We start from the raw sequence: 23,409 nt of genomic DNA, 5'->3' as shown, positions 1-23,409 counted from the left end.
AGAGGATCAAGTCCTTAGCAAGTTCATAGATAACACCAGGTTGGATGGGAGTGTTGATCTGCTGGAGGGCAGGAAGGCTCTGCAGAGGGGTCTGGACAGGCTGGATCAATGGGCTGAGGCCAATGGTATGAGATTCAACAAGACCAAGTGCTGGGTGCTGCCCTTGGGTCACAACAACCCCAGGCAGCACTACAGGCTGGAGGAAGAATGGCTGGAAAGCTGCTCAGCAGAAAAGGATCTGGCAGTGCCAGTTGACAGTGGCAGAACATGAGCCAGCAGTGTGTCCATGTGGCCAAGAAGGCCAGTGGCATCCTGGCATGGATCAGAAACAAAGAGACCAGCAGGACCAAGGAAGAGATTATCTCCCTGTACTGATGAGGCTATGTCTCGAGTCCTGGGCCCAGTTCTGGGCCCCCTACTTCAAGATAGACATCAAGGTGCTGGTATTGCTGAACTTTAGGAACTCTCTAAACATGGACAAAGAGTCAGGATTAGAAAGGAGACATCGATTATTTTGCGCGGGGTGCAGAGTGGAAGTTTTTCCACAAATCAAGCACACAAAAGCGTAAAAAGCAAGGAAATGTATACACTAAAGTTTACAAAAACCGACCTATCTAATACATAGTAAACATCTACCTAATGCATAGTCTTTGAGCCTGGCAATCTTATGCAATACTTGTTACAGCCTGTATGGGCCTGTCTCTCGTGATCTCTGATGGTGTTCTGGAGAGGTGCCCCCTACTCAGTTTCCAGTGAAGTTCAGATCAGGACAGGCAGAGCCCTATGTTGAGTGCCAATTAGGATGTGATCTGCAGCTCCGGCTTAAACAATTGCCAAGCAGGACGTAAAACACAAAAGCTTTCCATAAGCATTAAGCAACACCTGTTAAACACACCTGATAACATCTATTCGTATTCAAAAGAAGGGTTAAAGGTGAGAACGATACCATCAGCTTCCATCTGCAACAGAGATCAAAGGAAGGAATGGAGAATTCTGCTTAAAGATTCAGAGAAGTCTGTTTGAACACATCACTAGAGCGTGTCCAGAGAAGGACAACAAATCTGGTGAAGGGTCTGGAGCACAAGTCCTGTGAGGAGTGGCTGAGGCAGCTGGAGTTGTTTACCTTGGAGAAAAGGAGGCTCAGTGGAGATCTTATCCCTCTCTGCAACTGCCTGGAAGGTATTGAGGTGGGGAATTGGTCTCTTCTCCCATGTAACAAAAGAAGAAATTATCTCAGGCTGTACCAGGGGAGGTATAGTTTAGATATTAGGAAAAATTTCGTCATGAAAAGGATTGTAAAGCACTGGAATAGTCTGCCCAGGGAAGTGGTGGAGGCACCATCCCTGGGAGCATCCAAAAAACCTGTGAATACGGCACTTGACGACATGGTTTAGTGCTGAACATGGTGCTGGTGCTGCTTTGATGGTTGGACCTGATGATCCTATCAGGCTTTTCCACTCTTAATGATTCTGATTCCATAGGGACAACAAGCCACGCACATTCTTGTGCCTCAAAGCCTCAGTATGGTCATGGAAAGGACTCATGCTGAATCTTCTCCAAGGTCACACTTTTCCCCATTATAATCTCACCATTACCTCGTACCAGCAATACTTATTCATGCACATGCCTCTCTCTAAAGTCAGTTGAATCTACACTGGCTATACTGAGCATAGTATTGTAACTCTCATCACTCTCTGAAAATTTATGCCCCGAAAAAAGACACCACTTAGAACTCCAATGACATGTTAGGCTAGAAATGCTCAGTAGCCTCAGCTAACGAGGTGTCACTGCAGTGCTGACAGCTTTCTAAAGACATATGAGTTTTTTCTACCCTTCATCACAAAGTTGTGACTGCAGTGTTGCTGCCCAGCAAATTTTTGTGCATTCCATGAATTGATGTCTGCATCTGGTTATTTTTAAAGGGCTCATATGTTGAGCAAAGAGGGAACTCCCAGCTTAGCTAGCTCCTTTCTAGAAGGTTGTAGGATACCCGATGACTTCTTCACTCACTTGGTGTCAGGCCACAGTGTTACAGAGATGAAACACCATTGCAGCCAAAAGATAGAGTTCCGTCCTCTGAAAATACTGTACCTCCACTGCACTGATTTCCCACTGTAGTGTCAGGTCAAGAAATTAATCATGGTTACAAGGAAGGTAGGCAAAAAGGGAAAATAGATCTGTGTTTTTACTGCATATTTGCAAAACCCAGATACTTGGGAAAGGGCAGAGCAAAATGAGGCACAAGGTCAGGAGCAGCTGCAGAGCTGTTACCCTGTGAAACTGAGGCCACAGGATTAGATCCTCTTGCATACCCCTGCCTCATTCTTTTACCATTTTATTTGTGCTTCACTCTTTGCTTCTACCACAGCAACCTAATCTTCCCCCTTCCACTCTTACAGGAGACTGTGTTTTGGGGGGATGAAGCAGCAATAAACCCAAGCTGCAGTCTCTCACTTCATAAGCATCTTTGCAGTGCCCCCAAGATTATTCCATGAAAGCAAGCACAGCTTATTCTATATAGTTTCTTTTACAACTTTTAGATTTAAATTGACAATTGAATACAAAGTGAATTAAGTTTATTGCTACACAGTCCACAGAGAAGGGAAAATCTAGCAGTTCCTCTTCAGTTTTACTACTGCGTACAGAGACTTAGCATAATGCTTCTATCATGCTTTTGAACATGTGTTATTTTAAACAGAAAACTGAGACAAACATTCCAGAAGTGTGTGAAAGGTAAACTAGCAAAAGAAGCATAAAGAAGAGTCTTCTGCAAAGAATGAGGACAGGTCCCATTTGCAGAATAAGAAACTTCTTGCTTCAAAAATTAATCTGCATTTTAAAATGTTCAGCTACTATGGGCTTTGTCAGGAGCAGCACGTTCAAAAGCTGTGCTCCCAGAACCAATCTGCACAGAAGGCAGCTCATCACACACCATCTTCAGCAGTTCCCTTCAGAGGAACTTGCTTTTACAGGTGTCATAAATGACAAACGAAAGACTATGCTCCCATCTGCCCTTCCCCAGTAAAATTAGTGAGGAGAAATAAGGTAACAGAATCCCTTTTATCAGCAAATCATGGAAACTCTCTGACCTGGGCTGAGTTACAGAGGAAAACAGTCTGCTGTTATGCATCATTTATTCTAAGTACTCCGAGGTCTGATCAGAAGAGATAAACACATTGAATACTTTAGATTTAGAATTTAAAACAAATTCAGTGTGCATATATAAATTTTTATTTACTTAAGGCATCAAAATTGCCCTTTTTAATAAAAGGGTCATTTTTCCCTTTAACCAATACTTTGGTGAAAGAAATGTCACATTTAGTAGACTAATTTTCACTGGTATACTTGTTCTGAACAACCAGGTGTAATTCAATGTACAAGATGAAAAAACGAACACAAAATATCTAAACATACTATTTCATGAATTACTCTGTAGAACAAAGACTTAAGGCTTGTTTGCATCACGATGATGATCAATCATGCATCATTTATTCCCACAAAAAATAAAATCCATTTCCAACTGGACCAGGAATAGCAGTAGTCTGGTATAATCCCCATATTGTTTACATCAAAAAAAACCAATTTGGCATCTTAGAAATTAGATTGAAAAGTAGGAGAAAAGAGAGGAAAACAGAAAATGGTCCTTGCTTCGAAATCCTTTTTATGAATTTCCAGAGTCCATTTGCAGGAACCCTTCAATTTAAAGAGGAAAAACAGGACTTTCAAGGTTTGAACTAGGAATATTTTCAGAAAAACTAGAGTTATGGTTCCATTGATGATGAATGTGAAATATCTAGCAAAAATACATTGTTTGGAATAATGAATTCCATACTGAGATCCCCAAGTAAATGGCATATATACATTGAGCTGAGCCTGTTTAATAGGTCTGATTTATAAAAATGGTAAACCTGTATTATGCTTCAGCCTGATTTAAAATTCCTGAGTTTTAGATCACTGCTAAGTCACAGCAGACAAAACTCTGAACGATGTAATGAAAAGTTTTGCAAATCACTTTCAACATTAGCACACATTTTGTTCGTCAACTTTTAATCATCAATAAAAGTCAGTCTTCCAGGTCCTTCATTTTTCATCCACCGCCGATATCGCTTCCATCGGGGATCCATGGCCATCTTCTTCTTTAACTCCTCCTCTTGTTCTCGTTTATAGACCTGATAGACAGAGAGAAGATTTTAGTAAGGTCAAAGAAACAGCTTAAGTCAGCCTGAAGTGGGATGTGTTTATACTTCAACCATTTGCCAGTTTATTTTTCTTACAGAAGACTGAATTGCAACATGGAAGCAGACCTTGGCTGACACAAAGTGTCAGAGCACCTGCAGCCCAAGAGCCGTAGTCCAGATACTCCCCTTTTTTGCTGAGAGCAGAACTACTCTCTTTAAGATGGTACTGCAAGCTCCAGAACTTTTATTCCAAAGAACTAGATGCTTATGCATTCAACAGAACCAAATACACAGTAAGCAATGGCTAATGCTCCAAAAGCTAAACTTGGAGTCCCTCCTAAGCACACATGCTGTTCAATGCAGCTGTTCAGTTCCTCACTGTAGTTCTCCCATTTCAAAGTCATTATCTAACAGAATACTGCTATGGAACTTTTTATTCCTAATTAAGGTTCTCAACAAAGTTAACATCTCTGTGTCAAGTATTTGCAATACTAACTGACAAATAATTACATTTCTGACAAGAAGTAGTGTCATTGTAATGAAATCTACAATTACTAGCAAAGCCAATTGTCCTTAAAAAAAAAAAAGCAACAGCACCTACATTTTTATTCTGGAAGGCAGTTTATGTAGGTACAGCCAGCATCAATCTCAATACCATACATGTTTATGTCATCTCAGTGTCATCTGACTTCTCCTGACTCAGAAGGCAATTTAATTTAAAGTTCTCCTATGCATGAACAAGATTTAAAAATATTATAGATTGCTACATAAATACACCATCTCAATATTCAGTGAAGAATCATTAGAAAACAGAAAAAAATATTGTGTAGCTCCATGATGCAACCATGTATTGAATTCTTGATCTTTCCCATCCTGAAAGGTACACTAGAAAACTGAACAATATGCAAATAGACATCTCCAATGATGAAAGAACAGAGAAGCTTTTGAGGAGAAACACTTAGAGCATGTTTTTCAGCCTAGAAAATACATGACTATATTTCAAATAAGGATATGGTAGTGGCACACAAATGCACCAGTAGCCCAAGAAGAGAATAAAGTATGATTATTCTCCATTTTCAGTAATACTGGAATGAGAAGGAGTCCGTGTGGCTTCAAAAAAACCCCATCTTCTGCAAATGTTGGTGAACTGCTGACCAGATGGCACAGCAGACACTGAAAGCTTTAATGCATTCCAGTGACTAGGTAAGTTTATTAAAGAAAAACTTATTAAAGCAATTACCTACAAAGACACTATTTTCTCTCCAGGAAATCCCAAATAAATATTACTATACAGGTGCAACTTTCATGTATTCTTTACTGAAAATCAGCAGCTGGCCACAACAGGAAATGAGTGTGGGCTAAACAGACTTCACTTGTGGCAAATGCAGCTCTTTTATATTCAGTGACCCAAACATGACTAGTTAAAACGTCATGGATCAGAAACCACCACATTTTTTCTCCATCCTATCTTACCTTTTCCATGTAACACCTGCTTTGACTAGTAGCATTGCTCAATTTTTGCACTTCCAGATTGTTTTCTAGCAAACCGCTACTAACTGAACACGCATATGCACCTGCCAGCTAGTCCTTTCCTTATATTAGCATCTATTTTACTATTTTCCTCTTCAGGTTTGTAGAGTAATACACCCCTGTCTTCTTTTGAAGAAGCATTCTCCTATCTTTGGTGTCCTGCCACCATCCCATTTCTTTTCCCAGCAGATGCAGGGCAGCAGCATCTCCTCTTCCCCTTAAGCAGGCCAAGTCTGTATTTTTTCTTTAGAAACCTCCCACCCAGATGCCCCACAGATGCACCTCTGCAGAACAATCGGGAGTATTTTTTCAATCTGCCATGCCCCAGCATCCCAAATCATTCTGGACTGCAAACTCCATGCTGTGGTTAATGTTCTTTTGCTGCTCTCACAGACACCTCAACAATTATATATTGACTATTTAGTAACTGGCTATCCATGGCAAGAATAGCAGTTGTGGTCTTTTTTACCATCCTCACTTGAACAGGTATTCAGCACTGCAGGAACAGTCCCTGATTCACTGATGGCCAAAGAACTATCAAGAAACAGTTAGGGAAAAACCCAAAACAATAACAACAGCAACAACCACAATAAAAAAAAAGCCCTGAGCTAGGAATTAAGCTTAGAAGACTGACGACATAGGAGTTTCAGACAATCAGGGTAATCCTTATTACAAATTATTGCTTTTTGGAGAATATAGTCTTCAACCTCCTGTAATAACCTTATGATAACACACTGTTATAAGAAAGCCTTTCATCAGATTAAACCGAATCTTGTACGCATACACAGATGTCCTCTGACTGAGCAAATCCTTTCCTACACCCATGGGCATAGTCAGGAGCTGTTGTCTACCAGGCCATGTGCATAAGAAGTCAAAGGAAACACACCAAGTGATTGTCTCACAGTTTTCAATTTGGAAAGCAATAGCTGAAATTGAAGCAATGCTTTGCACAGACCCATGCCAAGCACCTTCACAAGATGGCAGTTCTTACTCTGGGAGCAATGGGTAACTAACATTAGTTTTTCACCAGGGCTACCCACCTCGTAGTTTTCTCGTATCCACAGCTGCCGTTCAAGAAAGGTCTCTTTTTGATGATCTTCTAAGCTGTCAAACTGAGACTGAGACATTTTCATGTACCTTCGTATGATATACAGCTTCTCTTCCACACCATACTCCTGCCCTTTAATAGTGAAACAATAAATCCACCAACAGTACCAAACCACATATTTGCACAAATAAAAAGGAGCAAGAAGGACCTGAAATAGAAGGATATCATATATCTTGGGCTTCTGATAACCACCCTTTATATCTATTTTATTTTTAATAATGTCTTTGATAATTTCTTCCTCTTCTTCACGAATTTCTTCTTTAGATCGCCTGTTCTTTCCTTTTTCTTTAGTCTTGTTGAGTAAACCTTGTTGTCTAGCAATCTCAGTGGCTTGTATACGGTATTTTGGTACAGTAGCTAAGTAGTTGATAGCTTCATTGTAACTACTCCACCAGCTGAAGAACTGTAATTTAAGAACAGTAAAAGTAAAAAACTTATTTTTATACAGACACATTCCTATCTAGAGGTTTGCCAGGAAAAAAAAAAGACATAATGCTGTCGCACACCTTTAACCACAGTTACATCATAATAAGGGTAAAAACTGAGGGTAACAGTTCTACTGTGGTATTACAGAAGCTGTAATCATTCCTCTGAACTTAGTAAAGCACCTGGAAAACAGATGTACAGAACTGTATCTCACAGCAATTTACAGTGACAGCCAAGGACAAGCAGGCACTATTCTGAATGGTTTTGTTTATGAGAAGATCGTCAACTTCTGAAGGTTAACGCCAGGCTGTGCCAGCCATTCTCAGAAGCCCCACTCCTTGGAGTGATAAATAAAGTAGCCAATATATGAACGTCTAATTATACAATTGTTACCCACTGTTCATTAAACACGGATTAAGTATGTGATGATCTCATTTGCCTGACAGGATTCACTTTGCAAGATTCAACACCCCTCTCTGATCTCCAACTGCCCTCTGAATTTCAGTGGGGGTGAAAAAGAACCCAAACAAGAAACCACGAATATACTGCCTGGGTGAACACAGAATCATAGAATATCCTGAGAATATCCTGAGGTGGAAAGGACCCACAAGGATCGTCAAGTCCAACTCCTGGCCCTGCACAGCACAACCCCAAGAATGATTCCTTCTGAAGACAGGAGCACAATGACTGTCATGGTCAGCTCAGAACTGATGTTGTTCCCATCTAGTGCCTTGTAAATGACATGAGATGAGGCACGGAAATCATGGAAGAAACCACACAGGCACCTTAGCAAAGGCCAAGAAGCAGAAACAACAAAAAGCGAGACAGGCAAACCAGTTTACAGAGATGCTTACAGTGAATTTGCAATCATCTGGCAGGTGAACTGCAGGAAAGTGTCTCCACTTACAGCCAAATGAAGAAATAAGATGTGAAATGAAACTTTTGCCATTGGAACAAAATCAGAGAAATTAGGTATTTGGTAGCATGTCCCATTAGAACTTACTATTCCAAGCTCTCAAATTCTGATCAACGTGTTTTGTTATTTCAACTTCCAATATCTCACTAATCGTGAGATACCTACACCATGGACTAAGCTGTATCTTTATACCTCAAACTTCTTGGGTATTATTAATGATGTTTGAGCCAGTAAACTAACAGATCCCAAAGAAAAGTCATGCATCTTCCTACTCTTAAATATGTGTCAGCAACAGCACAAATTTTCTCATCTAAGACACAGGCTGCTTTCTTGACCTTGGATCTACCACCTTCAGAGTAAACTCTGCTGAAGAGAATTTGCTTCTCTCCTGACTTCATCCTTGTGGTGTTTCAAGATTTAAAGGTGTGAGATTCAAATCTTAGTAAACTCCTGATCATCTATGTGAATTGAGTCTTGAATTTAATTTGCAATTAGTCTGTTTTTTAAAAAATGACTTATGCACCTTGACAAACCAACACCCATTATTTGGAGCACTAGTCCTGCCTGTGCTCAAGAACAGGCTATTCTGAGCCTGCCAGGAAGAACTACGTAACTTCTTCAGAAAAGCTACACTTGACTCAATGAAATTAAAAGAAAATAATCTCTACTTTTGTTCAAGGTACCAAAGGCAGTTAAAAATCTGCTCAGTACATTCTGACTTCAGGATTGCTACGGACACCATGCAGAACTTCAGCACAGCAGAGAAGAACAGACCCTCATTTTTTATTAAATGGCACATTATGAGAACTGTCACTACACCTCTCTCTTCAGAAACTCAGAGAATGATGTAAACATGAAATTTTACCTGAAACACAGAGATGGCACACACGGTAACTAGGATCACTATTCTGACATCCACTTTAGGTGCCAATCTCCTGCTGTAGTAGTGGTAATAATGCCTGTAATACTCTTCAGGATGATCCAGCATGTAGTCATAATCTTTACGTGTTTCTTCATCCTGCAGGATGAGATGAAAAACACATCCAGGTTCAGGTTCCTGTTTTCACTTACTCTGTTATAGCTTTGTTTTACATCGCATTAATGACCATGCTGCTGTAAAACTGGCAGTAGATCAAGTGAGTATGAAGCACAGAGGAAGATCTTTGGTCTTTTTCTTATATTCTCAATTATTTTGTTCTCAGACTTATCTGACCATTTAAGTAGGACATATGTAGTCTTAAAATGAACAAGCAGGCACTGTGTGAAAGACATTTAAAACTGGAGACAAGCAGTTGAAATCCACACAATAAGTATTTTTAACTTCAGAAAGAGAAGTCCAGATGGACTGGAGTTAATAAATATTGTTCTGGAAAAGATTTTCATATGAAGAACCTATTACAAGATTGTTTTACAAAACTTTTAAGAATTAGTTTACAGGGCTGTGGAATCTGTCCAATGGAAGGCCATTTCAAAACCTCATTGTTCTCATTTTCTCTGTGTTTTTCTTCATTCTCCCTCATATAATTTTGGGATAGGAAATTTAATTTTGACAGACTCAACTGCATTCCATTCAACACTCCTCTTCCAAAAGAAAAAAAAACCACCAAACGACTTCCCTTTTTTAATTCCTTGTAGTCTTAAAACACTTACAGGTCTCTTTCTTCTATTCCGGGGCTCCATCTTTGCGAAATCACACATGTTTTGCCCTGATTAGCCTTCCCTTACAGATCCCATATGCTACCCGGGTCACTGCTACTTTTAAAGGTATGCCTCTAAGATAAAGACCAGCCGGCTCGTTAAAAATAAATAAAATCTTTTCGAAAGAACGAATCCTAAACACAAAGGGATTTCCAAGGGAACTCCATCCTCCTCCCCGCACTCCCGGGCTGGCTACCGAAGGAGGTTTTTCGTGGTGTTTTTCCTCCCCTCCCTGACTGCTTACCGGAGCGGCTCCGGCCGCGGCGGCGGTCCCGCTCTCTCACCTTGAGGGTCTCGTAGGCGGTGGCGATGAGCAGGAACTTCTCGTGCGCCGCCTGTGCGCCGCCGGCCCCGCCGCCCGCGGGCTCCCCGCGGTACCGGTCGGGGTGGTACTGCCGGGCCAGCTGCCGGTAGGCGCGGGCGATCTCCGCCTTGCTGGCCTGCCGGCTGACGCCCAGCACCTCGTAGCAGACGCGGCGGCCGCAGTAGAGCCCGTCGGTGAGGCCCCGCGCCGGCCGCGGCAGCAGCGCCGCGCACAGGCACAGGCACAGCACCCACGGCCCGCCCGGGCCCCGCAACGCCGCCATTTCGCCGCCGCCGGGCCCGGGCCGCGCTCCGCGCCGTGCGCGCGGCCGGGGGCGGGGCCAGCGCGGGGCCAGGCGGGGTCGCGACAGGAGGCGGGTCGCGACAGAGCCCGCGCTGTAAGGGGGTCGGTAGGAGGGAGTTGCGCTCTTCTCGGCGGTGCCGAGCAATAGGACGAGTCCTTTCCCCCTGATTTCTCACAGGCTGCGCCTTCTCGTTCTTTCAGCCGGCGGTGTGCCCTTGCGGCCGGGAGCGCCCGCGGAAGCCTGGGATGCACTAGGAAGAGCGCTGCCAGCAGGTCGAGGGACGTGATCCTGCACCGCAGGCCCAGTGAGGCCGCATCTGGACTGCTGTGTTCACTTCTGGTCTCCACAGCTCAAAAAGGACATGGAGCTACTGCAGAGGGTCCAGCAGAGGCCACAAAGATGATGAGGGGTCTGGAGAATCTCCCTCATGAGGGGAGACTGTGGGAGCTGGACCTATTTAGTCTAGAGAAGCCTGAAAGGGGACCTTAATGCATATAATATCTCAAAGGTGGGGGTGCCTAGAGGAAGGTATCAGAATCTTTTTCAGTGGTGCTCAGTGACAAGACAAGGAGTAGTGGCCATAAACTAAAACACAAGAAGTTCCACCTCAGCATGAGGAAGAACTTTACAATGAGGGTGGCAGAGCACAGGAATAGGCTGCCCATGGAGGTTCTGGAGTCTCCCTCTCTGGAGATACTGGAAACCCACCTGGACATGTTCCTGCTGTTAGGTGTCCCTGCCTTGGCAGGGGGGTTGGACTAGTTGTTCTCCAGAAGTCCCTTCCAACCCTAATGATTCTGTGATTCTTCCAGGGAAAAACCTTTTAAAATAATGCCTGAGCCCATGCCTGGTTTGGGCTTGCTTCTGGCAGAGCTCAGAGTTTGGCCGCCTGTCATGTGGGATCCAGCCCCAAAGTGGGAACTGCCGTGTGCGCTCCCAGCCCCTCTCACTACACAGACCCACAGGGAGCACTCCTGCTGCTGCTACGTGAAGACACAGCTGAGAGAGGACCTCACTAATGCCTGTAAGTATCTGAAGGGAGAGTGTCAGGAGGGCGGAGCCAGGCTCTTCTTGGTGGTGCCAAGCTATAGGACAATGGGCAGAAAGCGATGCACAGTAGAGTTCCACCTGAACATGAGGAAGAACTTCCTTACTGTGCAAGTGACCATGCACTGGAACAGATTACCCAGAGAGATTGTGGAGTCTCCCTCATGGAGGACATTCAAGAACCACCTGGATGCAATCCTGTGTGATGTGCTCCAGGATAATCTTGCTTGAGCAGGGAGGTTGGACCAGATGTCCTTCAATGGTCCCCTCCAACCTGACCCTGTGATTCTCTGTGATTCTGCATGCACAGCTCCCCAGGATGGTGGCTGCAACAGCAGGCCTGTGATCTCCTCTACCTGAAGACTTCTCCTGGAAAGGAGGACTACATGTCTGCTCCAGTGTATCCAGCAGGAACATTACCTCAGTGTTAGACCTTTCCCAGGAAAGCCAGAAATATGCCTGACACTGTAAATATCCACCACAAAAACGCTCAGCTCATCAGAGAGCATGTGCTGTTCTTACACTAGAAATGAGTGTGCATCCCATGTGCCTGGCATTCTCTGCCTGTCTCCTTTCTGCATTAATAAATGCTTATTATTTCACTGAGAGATGGATGGGTCACAAATCTGTTTCCTAAAAAAAAAAAAAAGCTACCTCTTTGCAGCTCACTAGAGCCCAGCCTCTCAGTGCTCTGGGTTGGCAGTCAACTCCTCAGGCAAATTATGGTAGGTTGACCTGGACTGGACACCAGGTGCCCACCAAACTGTTCTATCACTCCCCCTTCTCAGCTGGACAGGGGAGAAAAAATAAGATGGAAAACAACTAAGTGGCTGAGAAAAGGCGATTTACTAAAGCAAAAGTTTGTGCATGCACTAGCAAAGAGAAAAAAATAAATTATAAATTATTCTCTACTTCCCATCAGCAAGTGATGTCTGGCCACTTCCTGGGAAGTGGGGCTTCAGTGTAGATGTTGCTCTGGAAGGCAAACGTAAATAATGAATGCTCTTCCTTCCTCCTCCTTTTCTTAGCTTTTGTATCTGAGCTGACAGCATAGGGTCTGGAATATCACTTTAGTTAATTTGGGTTTGCTGGCCTAGTTGTGTCCACTCCCAGAATCTTGCCCCAGCCTACTGATGGAGGGTGGAACGTTGGAGAAAGCAATGCTGATGCTGTGCCAGTGCTGCTCAGCCGTAGCCAAAACACTGGTGTGTTGTCAACATCTTTCTAGCTACCAGTGGAAAGCACAGAACTGTGAGGGCTGGTGTGGGGAAACGAACTCCAGCTGAGTCAGACTCAATACACTAATGAAGCTCTGACACTGTCACTTAGACTCACTTCTGCCCTGGGACTGGCCCTGGAGCTGTAGGGAGAGGTCATCAGCTGCTCAGTCGCAGAAGTAAGGAGGCTGGGGACGCCTTGTCTGCTGTGCCCCAGGGGCGCCTCTTGGTTGCCAAGATGATTCTTACGGAGACCACACGTGGCATCGCAACGCTTGAGAGAAAGACGCTGTATGGTGGTCGCACCTCTCTCTCTTGTGGTCTGAGCAAGCCGAGAACGGCAAGCGAGGAATTTTTCGGAGCAGCTTTATCCCTCCAGTATTCCAGGCTTTGGGATACAGCGGCTCGGCAGCGACGCTGGAGCCGGTGCTGGGCGGGGCCGTGCCAGTCTCTCAGGGGGGCGGGGCCGGGCCGTGGGCGGGGCCGGGCGGGCCGTGGGCGGGGCCGTGCCAGTCTCTCGGTCGGTCTGTGCCCGGCCGTGGGCGGGGCCATGTCGGACAGTGGGCGGGGCTCGCCGCCTGCCGGCGCACTCACGGCCGCGCGGGGGCGCCCCGCGCCGCTCCCGGTGCCGTCCGAGCGCCGCCGGGCCCCGCCGGAGCCGCCATGGAGGTCAGCGCGGACTCCGGTCAGTGCTGCCCCCGCAAACCTCCTCCTCGGGGCCCGCCGGGCGGGGCGGCGGCGGCGGGGCCAGGGCGTGTGCGCGGCGGGGGCGGGCGGCGGGAACGGCAGGTCTCTCTCTAAATATAAACCGGCGGTGACTGAAGGGCGGGCTTTGCCGCTGTCGAGGGCAGCCGCAGGGAGGAGGAGGGGGAGGAGGAGGAGAAGGAGGAGGAGGAGGAGGAGGAGGAGGAGGAGGAGGAGAAGGAGGAGAAGGAGGAGGAGGGAGGCGGCCGCCGGCCGCCGGCCCGGTGCCGGTGCCGGAGCGAGGTGGGAGGTGCGGAGCGTCTCTCGCCGCCTCCCCTCCCTCCCCAGCCAGCAACATGGCCGCGGCCGCCCAGGACGAGCTCAGTAAGTGCCCGAGCGCCGGGACTGGCAGAGGAGGCGGGCGGGCGGGCCGGGGTCTCCCCGCAGCGGATCCGCTCTGCGGCGGGCCCCGACCCGCTACCCGGCCGGGCGGTGACGGCAGCGGGGCCGGGCCGGCCTTGGGCGGCCATCTCGGGAAGCGGAAACCGAGAGCAGCGGCGCTTCCCGCATCCTGGCCCCTCGGCGGGCGGCGCGGCTGTACCCTCCGCCGCCGGCTGCGTGACCTTGCGGGGAGGGAGCCCAGGGGCGGCGGGACCCGCGGGCACGGGGAGCTGCCTCAGCCCGCCGCCCCTGAGCGGGCATAAGTGGCAGCGCCTCTGCCGCCAGAGCTCTCGCCCCGTGTTGTTGGACCGCCGTGTTTGAAACACAGAACCGGCGCGAAGACACCGCGGGCAGGCACATCCAGGGGCGGGCCCCGGCCCGAGGTGCGGTGCCGGGCGGGGGATGCGGGAGCGCATCGCCTCCGTGCGGCTCTCGCCACATGACCTGAGGTGCCGCAGCCGCCGGCGTTCGGGGCGGGGGGAGCTCGGCCCTGTGTTCTTGTCACCTCCAGGCCCCTCTCTCAGAGACTCCGGGGCAGCACACGGTCAGCTGCTCTTTGGAGAAGCCTATGCAACTTTTAAAAAAGCGGTTTTTCTTGCCTTGCCTTTCCTGTCATGGCAAAGAGCTGATTCTTAGCCGTGAAGAATTAATAGCAAGATAACGTATGACTCAGCCAAATGAGAGGGCCTTTGGTTGCCCTGAAATAGTACTTGGCAGTCACCAGGGAGGAAGGGCAGAAGAAATACTTTGAGCATATTTGTACTATTGGCTTTCAGTACTAAGGCATTTCTGTGTGATATGTCTTCAGGGTTTTTTTTTTGTTGTGAGCTGCTGTGTAGACAAGCTTTTAGTTCTGCTCTTTGTTAGATGTTACTGGAATTAGGCTAAGTGGAACAGGCATATGATAATGGACGTCCTTTATGTAGCCGGATCCCATGGTGAAGTAAGAAGGATCTTGATCCTGCACTGATCCTTGAACTGGAGGACCCAGATGCCATGCTATTTATTCCACTGACAACTGGGGCAAATTGTAATAATGGCAGTGAAAGCTTTCACTGCTGCTGTTATCCAAGAGATTCTGTTGTCAGCTTTACAATACTAAAACGATTCCCTTTGGTGAAACCAGTTAGCCTGAGATCTCTTGCTTGTAACTCCTTGGCATTTATCTGTGTGTAATCTAGCTTCCCAGCCTCCAGATATGATCTTGCAAAAAATAAGTCTTCAGCCATGTGCCTGTTGCTACGCAGCCCTTTCCGTTAAACTGTGCTAAAAGGACAAATGTCCCTAAATTGAGATTCACATTAATAATTACATGTTGTCATTCGGTTACTTGACCACTGCATCCTTCAAAATTGAGAGGGTTTTATTGGTTTGGTTAGTAATCTTTTTAATTTGTTTGGGGGGAGGAATATCTTTTAGGATTTTTTGTTTGGTTAGTTGGTTGGTTTGTTTTGTTTTTTTTTCCCTGGTGCCTCATCTGTCACTGAATAGAAAGTACCATAGTCTTAAAAAATAATTAAAGCTAATGAAAAGAAGAGTAACTTTATGTAGAGAAAGAGGAGGAAACTAAGATTCTCTATGGGCTTGCTGTCTTTTGATATGTTCAAATAGTTAAATTTCAGGATATTTAGAAAGAAATCCTTTCCTTTTTAGGATGATAGTAGTCCCAAAATAACAAGAGTAATTACTATTAGTTTTAGATTGGTAAACCAGTTTTCCTTGCTTTATATTCACATGGCTATAGGAAGCTTTGTTCTGTAACCCCAGTCAAACGCATAAACTCTACTGTTTGTGTAAACACTGTGTAAGGGTGCTTACTGTTTTAGAGGACAAATTATTTGAATGCAGAATAGGATATGGCAGTTTAAAAAGTAATGCAAAATCAGTACGTTTGCCCTGAAGCCATAAGAGTTCAGATGCCAGAGAGGCAAGTTAATCTTGAGTGACAACAGTCGACCACTCAAATGGAGAACCTATGCCTGGCATATTGCACATATTGGGATTTTAGTGTGCTATTCAATCTTTTACATAAGCTTTCCTATAAAATGGAAGAATGGGATGGAAAAAAAAGATAATATATTCCTCCCTGCAACAGGCCTTCCCAGTCTTTTCTGGTCAGATCTTGTAAAACAACCTGGTGAGTGGCCTACTTGTCTAAGTGCTCCTGTATATTTTTTGGCAGTAGGCACACAATGGGTTACTGGTAGAGCCAGGAATAGCACTAGCAACTCCTGACTCACTGTTTGCTGCTGTAATCATACTAAATGTAGTTTCTCCCAGAGTCTAATACCATTTGAACAAGAATTTGACTCCTATTTTAGTAGTTGCACAGCAGACAAGAGCTTTATTCTTTCTCTGCATGTGGAATAGTGCCTGAGACAATTGCCTGGCTCTGGAGAGATCAAAGGGTGTGTTTGAGCTTTTGCTTTAGCAGGGCCCTGCCCCTAAATCTACCCCTGCCATCCAGGAGGTGAAGTTGAAATGCTTTTGTGCCCAGGACTCTATTTGATGTAGGGCCTTCTGGAGAAGTGTGGGGGAATGCTAGTGAGATGTAATGGTTCTACAGAGTTCAAGTAATAGAGGAGGGTTTCAGGGTTTTTTGTTTGATTTACTGAAACAATTCTAGAAATTACTTATTTTGTAGCAGTCACACCAATCTGTCAAAAAGATGCTTTTCAGGAAAGTGAAGACAAATTCTGACAGCATACACAGTTTTTTGCTATCCCGGTCTCTGCTCTGTTTGGCAGAGGACTTGGACTCTCTTTTTAGTTCCTCGAATGCTTTAGTGATTAACAGTCAAATTATGAAGTACAGTTAGTTTGACATGTCCTAACTCTAGCAGTTCCTGGAGTCAGTTTTCGTAAAGGAAGGGTGTCTTTTATTTGAAACCCAGCTACACAAATACACATTGCCAAGGGGTCTGTGTGGAACACCTGATGTGCTGTGCATAATATCTGTAAGTGCCAGAGGAAGCTAATTCGACATGGAGCTGTGCTTAGCTGAACTGAGAGAAGATTTATGCCATAAAATTGTGGATAAACAGTGGCATAGCTACCTCAATAAAGCCCTTGTTAATGGCATCTTCCTTCCTTTTTTTTTTTTTAATTAACATAATGAAAGTAAACTCTTTGAGTTCTTGGCTTTATAGAGGTAGCTATTTTACTGTTTATCCATATTTTTATCCTTTCTGTGTCTTTCTCTCTGTTGTTGTTGCCTTTGGCAAGCTCTGGTATTTATATTTACCAAATGGAAGGAAAGGGCATGTTGTTTCTGTGAGCAGGCTGTGGGGTTTTGCTGTTGCCTTGGGAGACTACAAGATCAGTTCTGAAGTAACAAAACTTAAAATAACTCTGATCCTTTTATGGGCAGTGTTGCAGGATTTGGAAGTTCATAAGGTACCAGTTGTCACAACAAGGCACAAGTCTTGTCAATGTGGCTTTCTTGTAGAACTTGTATACATTACTTACGTTTTGAAAGCTATTCATTTCCTTTTTGCAGTTGCAAGGTGGTTAAGTACTGAAACCTGTGTTCCTCCTTGTAGTCTTAAATGGAGATTGGAAAAAAACAGAAGTGAAACGTGCATTTTCTCACACATAGGTAGCTGCATTGCCATGGTAACTTGGGGATTTCAAATTCTAAATACACTATGTCTGTTCACAAAAATTGGACACGACTCCTGGAAACAGGGATACAAAGATATATCTTGTTTTCCTGGCCCTTTGTTTCTGTTACATACAGTGAAAAGGAATGTCTTCTTCATATGCAAGGCCTGTTGTTAAGTTCTCCATATGTGTTTGTCCTCTCGTAAACACCTTTTTTTTCTTCAAGAAAATGCCACAAAAAATTGAAATATTGTGTAAAGTACTGCATAGCACCGTGGAAAGAAAATACATGAATAACTGTTACAAATTCTGCATGGACTTAATTGTATGTATTTTAAAAGTAAAACTACTCAGTTTTTCTACTCATGCACTTAATTCTTGTTTGTGTTGTTTGGGTTTGGGTTTTTTTTTTTCAGTCCATAGTAAAATGGTAACTGTCTTAACTGTGGCACACGTATAATGTTTCTAAGACTAATTATTAAAATAGACATCATTTCTCAGGTGCTTTGTAATGGAGTGAGTAAGTCTGGCTGGGACTATGGTTGGCACATAACTTGTAGGCAGATTCTGGGTGCCATAGTAATCATCTTTCTTCTCAAGGAATTGTGTCCAGCTTTCATGTTTTTAAAGGGAAACTTGCAAGAGTATACCGAAACTTATGAATTCTGTGATGTGCTGATTTAATCTTATTTGTGTTATTTTTTCCAACAGTCCTTGCCAGAGCAAGGGGCTCTTAACATGAAGTGAATCTAGGATGCTCACAGTGATCTCGGTGATTCCTACACCTTTATGTTTCTTCTGATGTGCAGTTTCTTATTGGAGAAGTTTTTGTAGTGCCCTGCAGGACTGGGCACAGGGATTTCCAGTTGTGTTTCCAGTGAGGTCTCCTTCCTTTCCCCCATTCTCCCTTTCACTTTTGACTTTCTCACTGTATAAATGAAATAATGACAATCTTTGGGGTTTTTTGTAGTGTAGTTTGTTGAGGTTTTTTTTTCAGTTCTCTGGACTGCATTAAAAGTTGGTCCTTTGCCTCTGATAGCTTGTTATTCCCCCAGCCCCACGTTCCTCAAAGTAGAACTGTAGTAGATTGAGTGGAAGTAATTTTATGAACCTGTATAATTGGCTAATACAGAGAGTGCTGTAGGTGGGTACCAATACCAAGGAAATAGTACGTTCAACCCTCATCTGAAATTTAGGACTGTGAGATTGAAGAAGGAGAAACCATTGTAAAATCTCAGATCTCTTAAGTATTGGCATTTTAGATGGAGATAAAGATATCCTTGCCAAGTGTCATCCCTCCATTACTTTTCTTCCACTTCTTCTAGAAAATTAAAAAATTTTCTTTAACTGTATTAGCCAACTTTCAGAAGGAAAAACTGTAGGAAATGTGTCACTGCAGGGACTGCATTTTAAGTTCAGTGATGATTGGCAAAGGTAAAGACTCCTAGTTAAATTTTAGTGCTCTTACTGTCAAGTTGTAGTAAGATTGTGTAGTAGTTAATTTCAGTTTCTAAGGCTTTTTTCAAACAGTTTTTGTCCTTCCACCCCCTCCTTCCCTCAGAGTATGTAGTGTAAAGCAAGTTAGATCTCTTGCTTTACTTATTTTTATTATCATAAAACCTGGTGGTTCTCTCCTAACATTACAATTGTGTAGTTTCACATTCGGCAGGAGGGGCTGTAAAACCAGGTGGAGAAGGCTTTAGCTTTATACTTAAAAACTTGCAAAGTGCATGATGTGGGGGAATGAGATGGGTTGTGAGCAAATCCTTTGTCTTGTTTGATGTCTGGTGCATAGTGATGTGCTCGCTGGCATAGGCTGGGTGGAGGCTGTGAGGAGACAGAAGAGGGAAAGACGCTTTCCCCATGCCAGCCATCAGGTCTGCAACACACATGGAAGTAGGACACAGCTTCTGAGACCAAGATACTTTATCCCCAGTGACTTTCCTGGACCATTGTGTGTGGTGCTTTAAATCTCCAGGGTTTATGCTTTCCTGTAATGAATGCTGTCAGCTTGAAAGATGGTCTTAATTGTTAGAATAAAAACTGTGGAGAAAATGGTTGATGTGCAGTACTTGGGAGGGTTTATAGCTCTTTGTTTTCCTGTCCCACTGCTATGGATACAGGCTGCATCAGCAGCATGGGAGGGTGCTCTGAAAAACTCCTGACCAGTTTTCTAACTACAGCCAGGCGGCCAGTATCCTTGAATTTGTTGAAGAGTCCAGTTGTCCTTATGGTTAAGGGAAGGATACCTAATGACAGGATAAGGGCTTAACCAAGCAGAGATTTGAGAAAAGTGATAATCATATCTCACAGGCAGCATAAACAAGGGGGTAGCTTTTTGTCCTCCTGATCTCTATTGTTATTAGTAGTGTTAATATTATGGTTGCTGCTACTTTTAACAGCAGAATAATGGAGGAAGCTGGAAATGGAGTAGATGCTTGCAATTCAGTGCATTGCTGCATTTCCTGAGGGTGCTTGCAGAGTGGTTTCTGTGCCTTCAGAAGGGGGGATGTGTGTAGTCCAGTGACTACCACCAATGGCTTTTCCTTAACACTTGTGTCTGGTCTGTTGCTATGTGAAGGAACATGCTGGGTAGGTTCCTCAGTTGACTTACTTGAGGATGGTGGATCTGCAGTGTTATTCTGGAGTTCTAGGTCCAAGGGGAAAGATTTCATAATTTTATTCATTGTTTGTTATTTCAGCTGCTTGGTGTGACTTCAGTAGTCCCCTAGTGCTGGTGGGGTTGGGAGACACCAAGGATGTCCTGGAATGGGGGAATCATTGGCAGAGGAGGGAGGGTTGAGAAGTATGACATGAAAAGGAAGGTGAAGAGAGAAATAAATTGTTAGGATTGAAAAAAAAAATTAGAATATGAGATAAATGTCCTGAAGCTGTTGACTACCTGACATCCTGACTGTTCCATGAAATCTGTCTGAAGCAAAAGATTGAGTTGCAACTCACTTTACATTATAGCTGCTGCAGAGTTTTGACTTGTAGTTTTGTTGACAGTAAAATTTCATAGTCCTCTGTCTTTTCAGCTCTCTGTCATATTTGCTCAGCAGAAAATGAAATCTTGGAAGTGGTATGTTTGTTTAATTTGCGTCTGGCAGAGGAGGAATGATGCTGTGACAACTCTTAGTGCCGAGATAGCACAGGTTTTAAAAATAGGACAGTGAAGGCTTCTGAAGCTACATCATCATAGGTTTGCTGGCTAGAGCTGTATTTGCATTTTAGCATCCCTTTTGTTCACTTTGGCTCCAGCCAAGTATCCATTCACCTCAGTCTTTACCTCTGCCCTGTACCAGTGCTTTTTTTCTCTTTTTTTTTTTCCTACTGTAGTCCTTTATAACCAGGTCAGTGATCCTCCTCTGCTGAGAGAGGCTTCTCCTTGGTGTCTGTCTAATCTCAGTTTGCAACAGGTCACTATAGATTAGTCTTTGGGGGAATGATTTTCGCCTTGTAGGGTGTCTTAAGACCTTTATTCCATCAAAAGCCCTGAGTCTCCTTGCTGCCTGTGAGTTTGGTCTGCGTTGCTGCAGGATGAAAAACAGATGCTCCTGATCCTGTACACAAAGACTCTTCTCAGTCCAGGTGTTGGGAATGCCGCTGTTGCTGGATAGGCTTTGCTTTGCTTCACTTCTGGTGTAGCTGTTGGGGCAGCTGCATGTTGGCACTTAAAATAAGGACTTTTCCCTTGTTTTTGTAAAGACAGATGGTCCTCAGCCCTTGTGCTTGAGCTGTTCACAGAAGATTTTGGTCTTATCTGTTTCCTCGAAATGTGTTTGTTTGTTTGTTCCTTCCTGGGTTTGGGGAGTAGATCTGCTGGCTAGAGGAAGGTGAATTTATTACAATGCTAGATCAACTTTTTAGAGGGATAATAGGGTCTTCATGTTTTAAGGTACAGCAACATGTCCTACATTTCACACTTATGAACTTACTCCTGTGGATGTTAGTGCTATCTCTTGGAAAAGAAATCAATTGTAACAAATCAGTAACTGGTTCAGCGGACGCTTTTATAACTTTGTACAGGTTTTCTGGGAGACCTGAGTGCCCCAATGGAAAGCTGTGTGCTGGGCAGGTTAACCTCTGTCAAGATGACCCATGAATACTCCCATGAATATCAAATTTACCCTGGAACAGGGTCTTGAGCTTCACTCTTTCTTGTTGATTGTGCTTTCAGGTGTACAGCCTGTTCCTGCAAAAGAAGCCTTATTTGCTTCTCTCTTTGTTAGAAGTAGTCTCCATATAATTGTGGAGGCTGGTACTGGAAGCCATCAGGCTTGTTTCTGCCATCAGTAATTTTCTTAGTGTTAAAAATACAAGATGCATCTCTTCTGAGAGCTGTTGAGATATAAGTACTCTAATAACATTGTGTAGCATTTCTTAAAAACCCATTAGGGGATGTTCAGAAAAAGTTGTTTTCTTGCTACAGCAATTTCGAGTTTCAACCAGTTTCTCTCTTTTTTTTTTTTTTTAATTAACTGCAGATCAGCTGGAACGTGTGTTCTTGCGTCTTGGCCATGCAGAAACAGATGAGCAGTTACAGAACATCATTTCCAAATTCTTACCCCCTGTTCTCCTTAAGCTGTCCAGCACGCAGGAGGGAGTTCGCAAAAAGGTAAGGGTTCAGTTTGCCATAAAGGTATGTTGTCCTGATCAGGAAGAGGGAAATGCCCTTGATGTATCATGATTTGCTGTGCTTGGATGTTCTCCATGGAGAAAATTACTCTTTGAGAAAAAATTGTCGTGACCCTAATATATGTTTGTATTATACGTTTATTATACTTGTTAGAACTTAACAAAACAGTAATTGCTTGTAGCAGCAAGGCTTTTGCAGGTGTGTGGAGGCTGCATTTGTTTCCACTTGAGACCAGTTAGCTCTGAGTTAGCTGGAGACTGAGCCTTACTGCCATAGGGACAGTTGCCTTGGCTTCCAGGTTAGGTCTGTTGTCCTTCCAACCTGACTTATGGCACATGTGATGCAAGCTTGCTTCTGTGCATGGTATGCAATGAAGACCTACCCATTGATGTCCTTCATTTGGCTGATAACTGGAATAAGAGCAATAACCAAACAATTTTGAAGATGGAACTTGATACCTACCGGAAGGAATTCAGTTCCCTGCTACAGAAGGCAGCTTTATCACAGAATTCATTCAGGTACATTAATATGTACTTGAATGACCAAAACTGTTTGGTCTTTGCCTCTAACCAGGCACAGGAACAAGAACCAAGCAGTTTCAGAGGTGGAATTTAAGATGTACCTGGGGAATTCAGTTACCTGCATTAGGTTTTAGGTCTGGTGATAGAAGTGGACCAGAACCTTTTGAAGCAGTCTGCAGATGAAGTGTTGGGGGTTAGAGATGGAAAAGAAGCTTTTCATAATCCCCTCTTTGTCTTGTAGAAATAGGGAAATGGTCATACCTTCACAGGATTTTAGTAGATTTCAGAAGCTACAAGTAACTATAACACAGATTTTTCTTGAAGTTCTGCACAAAACACGGTCCTAACAATGGTTACATGAAAGTGTATCCATAGACGTCGAGGCATTCCACTATGCCAAAATATGGATACTCCAGCTGAGATGGAGTGTTCTTCTGCATACCTGTTTACCATGTGCACTTAAAGCTCTGAAGAAAAGCATTTTGCTAGCTGGTGAAATTTCTTAGGGTATTTTTCTGTGTCATTTTTTCCATAATCTGGAATGTGTTGTCATTTATTTTGGACTATTGTGAGATTCAGGAAAGAGGGAGGACTACTCTTTGGAAAATTAAATTTTAAGAAGCTTCTCAAAATCTCACAGCATACCTATGGTATATTGTAGTAGTAGTACTGTTAGTAGTTTTTTTGTGTTAGAGTGAATGATAAAATAAAATGCATTTCTTCTTCCTTTTATGTGGTTAAACTATAGATTTTTATCTACATCAGATGATTATAGTATTATAAGCAATTATAGC

The 23,409-nt window shown here is 44.0% G+C and overlaps 2 protein-coding genes across 3 annotated transcripts in view; one reads left to right on the top strand and one right to left on the bottom strand.

Moving 5' to 3' along the window:
• Window positions 1–3,455: 3,455 nt before the first annotated feature.
• DNAJC25 (DnaJ heat shock protein family (Hsp40) member C25) lies at window positions 3,456–10,476 on the bottom strand. Its single transcript, XM_051789248.1, has 4 exons — window positions 10,141–10,476; window positions 9,024–9,176; window positions 6,749–7,219; window positions 3,456–4,169 (listed from the first exon to the last, which is right to left on the bottom strand). Exons 1-4 carry the CDS (start codon window positions 10,441–10,443, stop codon window positions 4,047–4,049), a joined length of 1,050 nt encoding a protein of 349 aa, XP_051645208.1. The 5' UTR covers window positions 10,444–10,476; the 3' UTR covers window positions 3,456–4,046.
• A 2,816-nt stretch (window positions 10,477–13,292) lies between these two features.
• The window catches only part of ECPAS (Ecm29 proteasome adaptor and scaffold), a 61,096-nt gene continuing 50,979 nt past the window's right edge, over window positions 13,293–23,409 (top strand). Inside the window, exons 1-2 of one of the 2 annotated variants that reach the window (XM_051789512.1) lie at window positions 13,293–13,413; window positions 21,943–22,073. In XM_051789512.1, the coding sequence (XP_051645472.1) occupies window positions 13,392–13,413; window positions 21,943–22,073 (153 nt within the window). In that variant the 5' untranslated portion in view covers window positions 13,293–13,391. Of the gene's footprint in view, window positions 13,414–13,688; window positions 13,797–21,942; window positions 22,074–23,409 lie in introns of those variants that run through there. The other variant, XM_051789511.1, reaches the window with a different exon arrangement.

The sequence above is a fragment of the Manacus candei genome, unplaced genomic scaffold (assembly GCF_025592945.1).
Source record: "Manacus candei isolate 608988 ecotype Guabito, Panama unplaced genomic scaffold, ASM2559294v1 h1tg000027l, whole genome shotgun sequence".
Classification (NCBI taxonomy): domain Eukaryota; kingdom Metazoa; phylum Chordata; class Aves; order Passeriformes; family Pipridae; genus Manacus; species Manacus candei.
Note: the sequence above shows the minus strand (reverse complement) of the source record. Positions and strands in the feature narration are given on the sequence as shown.

Bases quoted from the DNA above. Each gene is read 5' to 3' on its own strand.
- DNAJC25 (XM_051789248.1), bottom strand. From the start codon at position 10,443: ATGGCGGCGTTGCGGGGCCCGGGCGGGCCGTGGGTGCTGTGCCTGTGC. The intron at 7,220-9,023 runs GTAAAATTTCAT...CTTAAATTACAG, and splicing joins GTGCCATCTCTGTGTTTCAG to TTCTTCAGCTGGTGGAGTAG. The intron at 4,170-6,748 runs GTGGGTAGCCCT...TCTGTCTATCAG, and splicing joins GGATACGAGAAAACTACGAG to GTCTATAAACGAGAACAAGA.